The following is a 14,415-nucleotide window of genomic DNA, read 5'->3' on the forward strand; positions in this document are numbered from 1 at the left end:
TCTCAATGTGTAAGGCCATGGGCCCATGAGTTTATGGCCACAGGCCCTTACATGCCATTGGTAACAGGTAAGTGTCATGATTGGGTATAAAGGGAGCATCCCTGAAAGGCTCACAAGCAAGGATGGGGCGGTTTACAATTAGCCTGCTTACCTGTAGAATGTTCCAAACAGGTGTTTTTGAGCATTCCTCAACTTTCCCAGTCTTTTGTTGCCCCTGTCCCAACTTCTTTGGAACGTGTTGCAGGCATCAAATTCAAAATGAGTGAATATTTCCAAAAATCAGTAAAGTTTATCCTTTTGAACATTAAATATCTTGTCTTTGTAGTGTATTCAATTGAATATGGGTTGAAAAGGATTTGCAAATCATCGTATTCTGTTTTTATTTATGTTTTACACAACACTGCAACTTCATTGGAATTGAGGTTGTGTATTTTATTACTATTTACAAATATTTAGAGCAGAACTGCTACAAATGAATCTGTTAGAAGAACTGTTTAAACTCTATGCTACTACTAAATGACCACAGCAATAGATTTTAAATAATGTGGAAGAGTTAAATGTAAACATCATATACATTTCAGGCTGTTTACAAGCTATTCTTAGGTGTGAGCTTCATCATATTAACAAATAATGACCAAATCTGAACATAATGCTATCAATCAAATAAGGGCCCAGTGAATTTGAGGAGAACTGCTGTAGTCAATGATGTAAAATGTACCCACGAGCCACTTTAAGAGTAAGGGGTTACTATACTTGTAGCAGACAATTTCAACAGAATTATAGAGCAAGCAGAACAAGACTTAAACATGAAATCTATATATGATAAGACTCCTGATTACTAAGAGCAATTAAAGTCAAGTAACATGACAAGGAATGGAAGCGTGCAAGAAAAAGAAAAAACAGTAAAACATGATCCACAGCATCATATTGAAGTAAATATGATATTCAACTGCAGAAAATCCATTTCTACAATGCTATATAGTTTACTGTATGATACAAACATAATAGTGAGAGTTATTAGGCATGACAGTGGTCTCAGGATTGTCAGCTGAATTCAGCCTTGAGTTAAATGTGCTCAGATGAATTCTGAACCTTAACCCGTAGATAAATTAAACCGTGCTGAGGAGGATGCGAATATTCTACAAGTTACAATATATTTAGCTGATTTTCTGAACCATGAGTAGAAAATGGCATACATAACTGGATTCATGGAGGAGTTAATGTATACCAGCCAGCTAAATATAGTCCACACCATTGACAGAGATGTCATGCTTTTAACTGAGAGAGAACCTAAATAGTAAGGTATCCAGCAAGCAAGATAAATGAAAATTAAAGTGCCTAATTTTTTTGCTGCTTTGGCTTCAGAAGAGCCTGAAACTTTGCGTCCATGTGTGTTTGTGGCACCATTTATTACAGATCTAACAGCTTTAGCTTGATGCCTTGCCACATGAAAAATAACTGAATACAAGATCAGTATAACAGAGCAAGGAGTGAGAAATGACAATACTAGGTCAGTAATTACCCAAGAATAGTTTATGACCAGTACACACTCTCCATAACACTGAGAGGATAACTGAGACTGACGAAAATGGTCATTAAAGTAGAAACAAATGATCATGTACAATGAGGCAAAAGACCATCCTACAACTATGAACAAAGCGGTTTTACAAACTGTCATTCTAGCAGAATAAAGTAGAGGGTCACAAATAGCAATGTACCGGTCAACTGCAATGAAAACCAGGCAATAGAGAGATGCTAACAATGAGATCTCATTGATTATTGGATAAATCCAGCATGCGATTTGTCCAAGATACCAGCAGGAGTCAATCAATTGCATTATATTCACAGGCATAACAAGCAGCCCCACGAGAAGGTCCGCCACAGCCAGAGAGAGGATGAGCAGGTTGGTGGGGGTGTGGAGCTGCTTGAAGTGAGAGATGGAGATGATCACCAGCAGGTTCAGAAACACAGTGAACACAGAAACACATGAGAGAAAAAAGAACAGAAATATATAAGCAGGACCTGTTCGCACCTCCTTTCTGCAAGATGCGTTATTGTCAGGAAAGCAGTACTGAACTGTAATGTTTCGGCTGTAGTCTGAGTTATTCATCTGGCACAGACAAAAATCTGCCAACTGGATCTGATCCAGCTGTACTGTTCAGTAATACTGAACTGGGCCATCTGCTTTCTGTCATGTCTCTTTATACTTTAGCTTGAACCCTCCCACTGACCCGTGAGTTGCTAGTTTGTCATTACATCATTTACTTATCTAATATGCAAAAACACATTAACACTTTCTGACCTTTTAACACTCTGTAAGCAAAGGGCGATGGGCCCACACATGCACTGGGCCACAGGCTCATACATGAATTCCATTGCTGTCAGGCCACAGCCTCTATATTTCCAGTGTTTTAGTGTAGAGACACGGGCCCATACATGCACTGTTAGTAAATGGTGACTGGCCCATACATCTGCTTCTCTTAGTGTAGGGCCACAGAGCCGTACATGCACACTGTTAGCAAAGGCAATGGGCACATACATGCCTTCTGTTAGCAAGGGGCGATGGGCCAATACATGCACTCTGTCAGCATAGTGCTATGGGCTCTTACATGTACTTTGTAAGTAAATGGTGATGGGCCCACACATGGGATGAGCCACGGGCTCATGCATGGATTCCATTACCATCAGACCATGGGCCCATATATATATATATATATATATATATATATATATATATATATATATATATATATATATATATCCATACATCCATCCATCCATCCATCCATTATCTTCCGCTTCTCCGCGGTTCGGGTCGTGGGGGCAGCATCCTAAGCAATGAAGCCCAGACCTCCCTTTCCCCAGCCACTTCCACCAGCTCTCCAAGGGGGATTCCAAGGCGCTCCCAGGCCAGCTGGGCGATATAGTCACACCAGCGTGTCCTGGGTCTTCCCCGGGGTCTCCTCCCAGGTGGACTTGCCTGTGACACCTCCCGAGGGAGGCGTCCAGGAGGCATCCTAACCAGATGCCCGAACCACCTCAGCTGGCTCCTCTCGACGTGAAGAAACAGCGGCTCTACTCCGAGTCCCTCCCGGATGACTGAACTTCTCACCCTATCTCTAAGGGAGAGTCCAGACACCCTGCGGAAGAAACTCATTTCGGCCGTTTGTATTCGCGATCTTATTCTTTCGGTCATTACCCAAAGCTCATGATCATAGATGAGGGTGGGAATGTAGATCGACCGGTAAATCGAGAGCCTTGCCTTATGGCTCAGCTCTTTCTTTACCACAACAGACCGGTAAAGAGCCTGCATCACTGCTGACCCAGCACCATTCCGCCTGTCAATCTCCCGCTCCCTTGTACCATCACTCGTGAACAAGACCCCGAGATACTTGAACTCCTCCACTTGAGGCAAGAGCCTATCCCCGACCCAGAGAGGGCTCTCCACCCTTTTCTGCCTGAGAACCATGGTCTCGGATTTGGAGGTACTGATTCTCATCCCAGCCGCTTCACACTCAGCTGCAAACCGATCCAGCGAAAGCTGACGTTCGCGGCCTGATGTCCCCAATAGGACCACATCATCTGCAAACAGCAGCGATGTGACCCTGAGGTCACCAAACCGGACACCCTCCATCCCCTGACTGCGCCTAGAAATTCTATCCATAAAAATTATGAATAGAATCGGTGACAAAGGGCAGCCCTGATGGAGTCCAACTCTCACTGGGGACGAGTCTGACTTACTGCCGGATATAAGAACCAAACTTCAGCTTTGTTTGTACAGGGCCTGAATGGCTCGTAGCAAAGAGCCATGTACCCTGTACTCCTGAAGCACCTTCCACAGAATACTCCGGGGAACACAGTCAAATGCCTTCTCCAGATCCACAAAGCACATGTGGACTGGTTGGGCAAACTCCCATGAACCCTCCAGAATCCTGGAGAGGGTGAAGAGTTGGTCCAGTGTTCCACGACCAGGGCGGAACCCGCACTGCTCCTCCTGGATCTGAGGTTCGACTATAAGCCGGACTCTCTTCTCCAGTACCCCTGCATAAACCTTACCAGGGAGGCTGAGGAGTGTGATTCCCCTGTAGTTGGAACACACCCTCTTGTCCCCTTTTTTAAAAAGAGGCACCACCACCCCAGTCTGCCAATTCAGTGGCACCGCCCCCGATATCCACGCAATGTTGAAAAGGCGTGTCAGCCAAGACAGCCCCACAACATCCAGAGCCTTGAGGAACTCAGGGCGGATCTCATCCACCCCTGGAGCCTTGCCACCAAAGAGCTTATTAACTACCATAGCGACTTCGGCCTCAGTAATGGACAAGCCTATTCCCATGTCCCCAGACTCAGCCTCCTCACTGGAGAACGTGTTGGTGGGATTGAGAAGGTCCTCAAAGTATTCCTTCCACCGCCCAATGACGTCTTCAGTCGAAGTCAGCAGCACACCATCTCCACTATATACAGTGCTAGTGGCACACTGCTTTCCCCTTCTGAGTCGCCTGACGGTTTGCCAGAATCATTTCGGAGCCAAATTAAAGTCACTTTCCAAGGCCTCACCAAACTCCTCCCATACATGGGTTTTTGCCTTGGCGACAACTGAAGCCACAGATCGCTTGCCCTGTTGATACCTGCCAGCTGCCTCTGGTGTCCCACAGGCCAACCATGCCCGGTAGGACTCCTTCTTCAGCTTGACGGCATCTCTCATCTGGAGTGTCCACCAACGGGTTCGAGGATTACCGCACCAACAGGCACCAACTACCTTACGGCCACAGCTACAGTCAGCGCACTTCAACAATGGAGGAACGGAACATGGCCCATTCTGAGTCAATGTCCCCCACCTCCCCCGATATCTGGTCAAAGTTCTGACGGAGGTGTGAGTTGAAGATCAATCTGATAGGTTCATCTGCTAGACGTTCCCAGCAAACCCTCACTATACGTTTAGGCTTGCCTGGTCTGACCAGCATCTTCCCCCACCACCTGATCCAACTCACCACCAGGTGGTGATCAGTTGACAGCTCAGCTCCTCTCTTTACCCGAGTATCCAAAACACATGGCCGCAAGTCTGATGACACGACTACAAAGTCAATCATTGAACTGCGGCCTAGGGTGTCCTGGTGCCATGTGCACTTATGGACATCCTTGTGTTCAAACATGGTGTTCGTGATGGACAAACTGTGGTTTGCACAGAAGTCCAAAAACTGAACACCACTCGGGTTCAGATCAGAGAGGTCATTCCTCCCAATCACACCCCTCCAGGTCTCACTGTCATTGCCCACGTGAGCATTGAAGTCCCCCAGTAGGACAATAGAGTCTCCAGGAGGAGCACTTTCAAGCACCCTTCCCAAGGACTCTAAGAAGGCTGGGTACTCTGAACTGCTGTTCGGTGCATAAGCACAGACAGCAATCAGGACCCGTTCCCCAACCCGAAAGCGTAGGGAAGCTACCCTTTCGTCCACCGGAGAAAACCCCAACATAGAAGCACTGAGTCGAGGGGCTATGAGAAAGCCCACACCTGCCCGCTGCCTCTCACCATGGGCAACTCCAGAAAAGAATAAAGTCCAGCCCCTCTCAAGGAGATTGGACCCAGAGCCCAAGCTGTGTGTTGAGGTGAGCCCGACTATATATAGCCGGTATCTCTCAACCTCGCGCACCAACTCAGGCTCCTTCCCCACCAGTGAGGTAACGTTCCAAGTTCCAAAAGCAAGTTTCAGCAACCGAGGATCAGAACGCCAAGGCCCACGCCTTCGGACACTGCCCGATCCACAACGCACCGAACCCCTACTACTGCCCCTCCCATTGGTGGTGGGTCGATGGGAGGGGGGATTCATGTAACTCCTTCGGGCTGGGCCCGGCCGGGCACCATGAGTAAATGCCCGGCCACCAGATGCTCGCTGGCGAGCCCCTACCCAGGCCTGGCTCCAGGGTGGGGCCCCGGTAACCCTGTTCCGGGCAGGGTACACAAGTCCTGTTTTTGTGTTTTCACAGAGGTTATTATGGATCACACTTTGTCTGACCTGTCACCTAGGACCAGTTTGCCATGGGAGACCCTACCAGGAGCTTTTTCTCCAGACAACATAGCTCCTAGGATCATTCAAGCACGCAAACCCCACCACCACGATAAGGTGGTGATCCATGGAGAGGTGTATATATACAGGACCCCCTCGGGTTACAACGTTGATCCGTTCCTACGTCGCGTCGTAATTTCGATTTTCGCTGTAAGTCGGAACATACGTACATACTGTACGTAAATACTGTAAGCGCTTATCCTATCCTATCTTTTATAATCGTAGCGACTAAGTCCAAGCAACCAGCCAATGTCTCTTTCCCCCTTATCGGATCGCTTAACGATATCTAATTTCACTTCCATGGTGATGGCTTTCCTCTTCTTCGATGCACTGCCATCAGAAGAGTGTGCCTTACGCTTGGGAGCCATAATGAAGGGCAAAAGGTGAACAAAATCGCAACACATGAGAGAGAGAACGACGAAGCAACAAGCCAAAATGGTGGACAATGCGACTGGGGTGACGCCGTCTTCCTCGTTCCACAGCATATTCTTCTGCCGTGCACACCAACTAGTTCCCGTACACAAAGTTTGCGCTTACGATGTTTATAACGCAAAACCACTTAAGTCGAAACAAGGCTTTATATAGTATATGGGAGATGTGTCGTAACCACAAAACATCGCAACTCGGGACTGACGTAACCCGAGGACCTCCTGTATGTATATACGCAATCTGTCAGTGTAGGGCCATTGGTCCATACATGCACTCCATTAGTGTTATGGCCACAGGCTCATACAAACATTACATTAGTGTAGGCCCATGGGCCCCTACATGCACACTGTTAGCATAAGGCAGTGGGCCCAAAAATGCACTCAATTAGCAAGGGGCAAAGGGGTAATAAAAGCACTCCATTAGTTTAGGGCCACAGGCTCGTTCATGGATTCTGTTACCATCAAGCAATGGGCCTATACAGGTCTATACAGTCTCAATGTGTAAGGCCATGGGCCCATGAGTTTATGGCCACAGGCCCTTACATGCCATTGGTAACAGGTAAGTGTCATGATTGGGTATAAAGGGAGCATCCCTGAAAGGCTCACAAGCAAGGATGGGGCGGTTTACAATTAAGCTGCTCACCTGTAGAATGTTCCAAACAGGTGTTTTTGAGCATTCCTCAACTTTCCCTGTCTTTTGTTGCCCCTGTCCCAACTTATTTGGAACGTGTTGCAGGCATCAAATTCAAAATGAGTGAATATTTCCAAAAATCAGTAAAGTTTATCCGTTTGAACATTAAATATCTTGTCTTTGTAGTGTATTCAATTGAATATAAGTTGAAAAGGATTTGCAAATCATCGTATTCTGTTTTTATTTATGTTTTACACAATGTTGCAACTTCATTGGAATTGAGGTTGTGTATTTTATTACTATTTACAAATATTTAGAGCAGAACTGCTACAAATGAATCTGTTAGAAGAACTGTTTAAACTCTATGCTACTACTAAATGACCACAGCAATAGATTTTAAATAATGTGGAAGAGTTAAATGTAAACATCATATACATTTCAGGCTGTTTACAAGCTGTTCTTAGGTGTGAGCTTCATCATATTAACAAATAATGACCAAATCTGAACATAATGCTATCAATCAAATAAGGGCCCAGTGAATTTGAGGAGAACTGCTGTAGTCAATGATGTAAAATGTACCTTCGAGCCACTTAAGTAACCACTAAGAGTAAGGGGTTACTATACTTGTAGCAGACCATTTCAACAGAATTATAGAGCAAGCAGAACAAGATTTAAACTTGATATCTATATATGATAAGACACCTGATTACTAAGAGCAATTAAAGTCAAGTAACATGACAAGGAATGGAAGCGTGCAAGAAAAAAAAAAAACAGTAAAACATGATCCACAGCGTCATATTGAAGTAAATATGCTATTCAACTGCAGAAAATCCATTTCTACAATGCTATATAGTTTACTGTATGATACAAACATAATAGTGAGAGTTATTAGGCATGACAGTGCAGTGGTCTCAGGATTGTCAGCTGAATTCAGCCTTGAGTTAAATGTGCTCAGATGAATTCTGAACCTTAACCTATAGATAAATTAAACCGTGCTGAGGAGGATGTGAATATTCTACAAGTTACAATATATTTAGCTGATTTTCTGAACCATGGGTAGAAAATGGCATACATAACTGGATTCATGGAGGAGTTAATGTATATCAGCCAGCTAAATACAGTCCACACCATTGACAGAGATGTCATGCTTTTAACTGAGAGAGAACTTAAATAGTAAGGTATCCAGCAAGCAAGATAAATGAAAATTAAAGTGCCTAATTTTTTTGCTGCTTTGGCTTCAGAAGAGCCTGAAACTTTGCCTCCATGTGTGTTTGAGGCACCATTTATTACAGCTCTAACAGCTTTAGCTTGATGCCTTGCCACATGAAAAATGACTGAATACAAGATCAGTATAACAGAGCAAGGAGTGAGAAATGTCAATACTAGGTCAGTAATTACCCAAGAATAGTTTATGACCAGTACACACTCTCCATAACACTGAGAGGATAACTGAGACTGACGAAAATGGTCATTAAAGTAGGAACAAATGATCATGTACAATGAGGCAAAAGACCATCCTACAACTATGAACAAAGCGGTTTTACAAACTGTCATTCTAGCAGAATAAAGTAGAGGGTCACAAATAGCAATGTACCGGTCAACTGCAATGAAAACCAGGCAATAGAGAGATGCTAACAATGAGATCTCATTGATTATTGGATAAATCCAGCATGCGATTTGTCCAAGATACCAGCAGGAGTCAATCAATTGCATTATATTCACAGGCATAACAAGCAGCCCCACGAGAAGGTCCGCCACAGCCAGAGAGAGGATGAGCAGGTTGGTGGGGGTGTGGAGCTGCTTGAAGTGAGAGATGGAGATGATCACCAGCAGGTTCAGAAACACAGTGAACACAGAAACACATGAGAGAAAAAAGAACAGAAATATATAAGCAGGACCTGTTTGCACCTCCTTTCTGCAAGATGCGTTATTGTCAGGAAAGCAGTACTGAACTGCAATGTTTCGGCTGTAGTCTGAGTTATTCATCTGGCACAGACAAAAATCTGCCAACTGGATCTGATCCAGCTGTACTGTTCAGTAATACTGAACTGGGCCATCTGCTTTCTGGCATGTCTCTTTATACTTTACCATGAACCCTCCCACTGACCTATGAGTTGCTAGTTTGTCATTACATCATTTACTTATCTAATATTAAAAAAAATCAATGTTTACATACAATGTAAGACACACAGTGATGCCTAAAGTACCAGCCGAGAACAGCTGAGTGAGTTGGAGATGCTTATAATAATTCTTGGTAACACTTTACTCTAGGTCAGGGCTTCTCACCCTTGTCCACCCCAAGGCCCACTTGCTTATACACACAAAGCATACTGGCTCAGAGGAAAACTAAAATCTTTTAAACTTTTAAAATTTCTAAATTCTAAATTTCTAAATGCACCTGCTGCCACACCACAAGGTCTTCTGGTGCCTCCTCAACCTCCTGACCCAGATAGGGAAGAATCCCAGGTGGCTACCCCGGAGCAGTATTTAGGGGACTTGGAGAAGTGCAAGGGGTTCCTGCTCCAGTATTCCTTGGTTTTTAAGATAAGATAAGATAAGATAAGATAAGATAAGATAATCCTTTATTAGTCCCACAGTGGGGAAACTCACAATTTTAAGTAGCAATGATATGTATATGTCTACCTCTAAAATAAACTCATCTACAGTTGGTCGCTCAAAAACACATTTTGTTCCTGGAGAACCTTCTCTTCGTTAAGCCTCATTCTCTGGATTTGTGGTGTCCAAGGGCTTTGAGCTCTGGACAGGCTTACATTCAACAGCCTAAATGACTGAGCCCAGTGTTTTTCAGTTGCTTCCACTTCCTGTTGTTGTACAGGCCATGTTTTAAGAACACCAAACATAATTCCTTGTCCAGATAATGGGTACCTCCAAGGTCTGACCCATTGCCAGAGGCCATCCTGACTGGGGCCAAATCCTGCTCCCCAAATCCTGACTGGGACCCACTCTGAATTCAGTTGAGGCATTCAGTTGGGAGCCTGATCCCGATGGTGGACCTCCTGGATGTTAGTATGTTCCCAATATTGTCCTTCAGCAGGGCCTGCAGTGGGTCACTCCTTCCCATTCTCTGGGCATCAGGGTGTAAACTGGACCACTGCTATTTCTACCACTTACTTCCTGCGAGGTGTGTGCAAGAAGCAAAACACCCAGATCCAGATTCCCAGGACTGCTCCATCTATTGCCTAAATGAGTCCATCCATGGTCTCCTATCATCTTAGACTTTGTGATGGCTCTACTGCAATCAAAGGACAATACAGAAGGCCTGTATTCCCTGTCCCTACATGAAGCTCTTTTCAGGTTGGAGACTGGGTTGTGTTGTTGGAGAAGTATCTCCTGAGAAATATTATAAAAGCAGCATGGAAATGAGGAGAAGCTGGAACCCAGCTGTTGCGATTTTATGCTACTTGTGCATTTTGAGTCTTTGTGCTCTTGTTGGGATAATATATGCTGTTGGCTATATCTGCTCTGCCAGGGAGACTGCTGACCTCCTTCTCCAACATGTGGTAAGAGTGCACATGATGCCCTGCAACCTGGTGTCTGATTGGGGGCCCCATTTTGCCAGAAGGTTCTGGAAGGCCTTCTGCCAGCTAAAGGGGGGCATGGTAGGCCTCACTTCTGGCTTCCATCTGGATTCCAGGTGGGGTAGGTAAACCAAGGCCTGAGCCAAGTGCTGCATTGCTTGATGGCCAACAACCCCTGCTCCTGGGTGAAGCAGTTGTCCTGGGTGTAGTGCACCCACAAAACACAATTCCTCTTTGGGTATGTCACTTTTCAAATGCCAGAGGGAGGTGGGGGTCCTGACTTCTAACTAATATGTATGGCACTGTCATCAATTTGGCAGAAGACATGTGCCACTTTTCTGCCAATCACATAGGCCAGAAAAATCTCGTAGGTCATGCAACATTTTGAGTTGGCCAATGGGTTTGGCTGTCCACCTGTAAGTTCCCCACTCCAGGTAGAATCTCGTAAATAGGTAAAAGAAAAGAACAGGCACTGATGTTAACAAAAGCAACCTTCAAGAGAACTGCTACTCATTGTCATGTAACCTTATGAACCATGAGAAAATAATATGCAAATGCATTTTCCCACATTTGCACTGAAAAACGATAAAATGTGCAGAAAAAAATTCATGAATGAACAGAGCAATCAATCAAACCTGCCTTCATGAAGGCATTGTTATCTAGCTCTATAGAGCCACATCCCACAGCCCTGACATATCTAAAGTGCCCCCAGCCTCATCATCACTACACCCAAAAGCAATTGAAGGATTGCAGCACGCATTTGAAAAACAATGCTTTTAACATGATCTGATGTTGAATGTTTTGAACTTTTTATAAGTCATGCTGGAACGCACTAGCCACATTTGCATCTTCTACCACTGTATCTGCAGTCACCTTTCCAATGCTACCACAGAAGTATGGGAAGTCTCAAAAGGTTAATCTTTGCTTTAATTGGATCTATGATGTAATTTAATTGAATGTATAGTGAAATCCTCTGATTGGCTACCAAGTTATTTAGACATTAAGAGGTTATGAGTGGTCACCCAATTTGTATCTGAGAGGAATATAATTATTGACTTCTTTTTATTCTGCTAATATCCCAAAAAATAAAACACCCAAGCCTTATTTCCCAAGCCTGGAATGCTACGATAAGTCTGAAAATGGTTCATCCAGTCATTTTGGTGAATAGTTATGTATCTTACCCATTTCCCAATCACTATGAAATTCTTTTTTTTTTTCTCATTACAACATTTCCAGTACACCCCATACAAGCTGCAATTGGACAGTTCAATCCAGTTTGAAATAACTTGAAATTCTATTATTAAGGAGACATATAAAATCATTTAATCATTGAAAGTTGAAGTTTTAAGTATTACACCACTATGTAAATGGGAGCAATATTATCCAAAGATAACTTACACTCCAAGTGTACCCTAGTAACAGTTTCCTGTCACCTATTAATATGCTACTCAAAATAAACACAACATTTGTTGTGACCTGGGTGCAAATACAAAGAAAATTCCAGGATTGGCAAATCCCCTGAATCGCTGCACTACCTTTGTCAGTAGGCCAAACACTGTTATCATTGTTGGGGCCATCTGACATGCAAAAAAAAAAAAAACCTAGGGTTTTTTTCTGTATTTAAAATTATATTTTACTGAATAATTATACAGTTCCAATTCACAAAGAAAGGCACAGAACACCTTGGGTATTTCTGCACTCCACTTAAACCTGAGCATTTCATACACAGGGTTACAGTTTTTAAGTAAAAAACAATAATTTTCCAGAACAGTGAGGACACAGTACATCCACACTTTACTTAAAAAATGTTTTCTTGTATTTGTAAAAAATTGGTCTTTGTAACTGCAACAGCAAAATATTTGTTTTCAAATATTTTATTTTCTTTTTGTTTGTTTTTTTTCAGTTTTGAATATTTTTTCTTAGACATTAAGGAACAGTTAAAAAAGTTACATTGAAGCTGGCCATAAAAATCTGTTGCTGTGTTGGTCACTTTTTACATAGCTGAGATGTTTCATTTGTAGCATTTTGCTGTACAATAAATCTAAGAATCTTTGTTTGTATGGATTTCAATGTACCTTGTAAAGGGGCCTGACTATCTGATAAGTACTGATATAATTTCAACAGAATTATAGAGCCTGCACCTCAAGATTTACATATATTATGTAAATGAGAAAGGCCTAGCATAATATATTGATATATAATATATAACTAAGTTTTACCTTTACATTATTAGCAGACGCTCTTATCCAGTGCCAAAAGTGCTTTGTTGTCTACTCAGAGAAAGTATCTTGCTAGTTATAAATATGTTAGAGAGAAACCTAGTAGTATATAGTAATATATGCAATATAGTGTAATTCAATAATTGCAGTACCTTCCAATAAGTACTAAGTGCTCACTTAAGTGCTGTATAAAGAGCTGTGTCTTCAGTCTGCAGATGGGCAGATGAGAGCTTGAAAAAGGCACAAAAAGAAACAAGTAACTATACATGATCCAAAGAGGACTGAAACATTCTACCAGTTAAAATGCACTTGGCTGATGCTCTGAACCATGGATAGAAAATGGCATACATTAGAGGGTTGACAGAAGAGTTCATGTATATTAGCCAGGTAAACACAGTCCACACCATTGACAGAGAGGTCAAACTTTCAACTGTCAGAGAACTTAAATAGTAAGGTATCCAGCAAGCAAGATAAACGAAAATTAAAGTGCCTAATTTTTTTGCTGCTTTGGCTTCAGAAGAGCTTGAAGCTTTAGTTCTAGGTTTCTTTGAGTTACCATTCCTCACAGCTCGAACAGCTTTCGCTTGACGTCTTGCCACATGAAAAATGATCGAATACAAGACCAGTATAATAGAACAAGGAGTTATAAATGAAACCACTAGGTCGGTGATCATCCAGGAATATCTAATGACCAGTACACACTCTCCCTGACACTGAGTGGATGTCTGAGACTGAAGGAAATTATCATTGAAGTGCAAAGATATGATGACATAGAATAAGGCAAAAGACCATCCTAGAACTATGAACAATGTGGTTGTATAAACCGTGGTTTTAGTGTAATAAAGTAGAGGGTCACAGATAGCAATATATCGATCAACTGCAATGAAGATCAGGCTACAGAGAGATGCTGATGAGGAGACCCCATTGATTAATGGATAAATAGAACATGCCAGTTTTCCAAGATACCAACAGGAGTCTCTTATTTGCATGATATTCACAGGCATAACAAAAAGTCCCACGAGAAGATCCGCCACAGCCAGAGAGAGGATGAGCAGGTTGGTGGGAGTGCGAAGTTGCTTGAAGTGAGAGATGGAGATGATCACCAACAGGTTCAGAAACACAGTGCACACAGAAACACATGAGAGAAAAATGATCAAAAATACATTCACAGGGCCTGTTCGGACCTCCTTTCTGCAAGAAGCATTGTTACCAGGAAAGCAGTACTGAATTGTGAGGTTTTGCCTATAGATAGAGTTATTCATTTTAATTAGTTGCAAGTTGGTTCCAGTTTGAAATAGTTCCAATTGTGGTGTTCAGCAGAACTGAACTGGAAGATTCATCTTCTTGGCATGCTGCTTTATACCTATGTGTAAATCCTCCCACTGCCATATGATTGACTTTTTTCATCCCTTACATCACCCCTCTAATATTCATCATTTGTCATCATTTATAATGAGGGCCTGCTGAGAACAAATGGGGGCGATAGTGATGTTTACAAAAACAGCTATGGCTTATATCATAGATCATCTCACATAT

The 14,415-nt window shown here is 43.0% G+C and overlaps 3 protein-coding genes across 3 annotated transcripts; all 3 read right to left on the reverse strand.

The window, feature by feature from the left end:
- Window positions 1-1,093: 1,093 nt before the first annotated feature.
- LOC108433209 (trace amine-associated receptor 6-like) lies at window positions 1,094-2,110 on the reverse strand. Its single transcript, XM_037547443.1, has one exon. It carries the CDS (start codon window positions 2,108-2,110, stop codon window positions 1,094-1,096), a length of 1,017 nt encoding a protein of 338 aa, XP_037403340.1.
- Window positions 2,111-8,090: 5,980 nt separating this feature from the next.
- LOC108433210 (trace amine-associated receptor 13c-like) lies at window positions 8,091-9,107 on the reverse strand. The gene is made up of 2 exons (XM_037547444.1): window positions 9,030-9,107; window positions 8,091-8,918 (listed from the first exon to the last, which is right to left on the reverse strand). The coding sequence occupies exons 1-2, from the start codon at window positions 9,105-9,107 to the stop codon at window positions 8,091-8,093; spliced, it is 906 nt and encodes a 301-aa protein (XP_037403341.1).
- A 4,032-nt stretch (window positions 9,108-13,139) lies between these two features.
- On the reverse strand, window positions 13,140-14,141 carry LOC108433211 (trace amine-associated receptor 13c-like). The gene has a single exon (XM_017707649.1). The coding sequence runs from the start codon at window positions 14,139-14,141 to the stop codon at window positions 13,140-13,142; it is 1,002 nt and encodes a 333-aa protein (XP_017563138.1).
- Between the last annotated feature and the right edge of the window lie 274 nt (window positions 14,142-14,415).

This window comes from Pygocentrus nattereri, chromosome 18, assembly GCF_015220715.1.
Source record: "Pygocentrus nattereri isolate fPygNat1 chromosome 18, fPygNat1.pri, whole genome shotgun sequence".
Classification (NCBI taxonomy): Eukaryota; Metazoa; Chordata; class Actinopteri; order Characiformes; family Serrasalmidae; genus Pygocentrus; species Pygocentrus nattereri.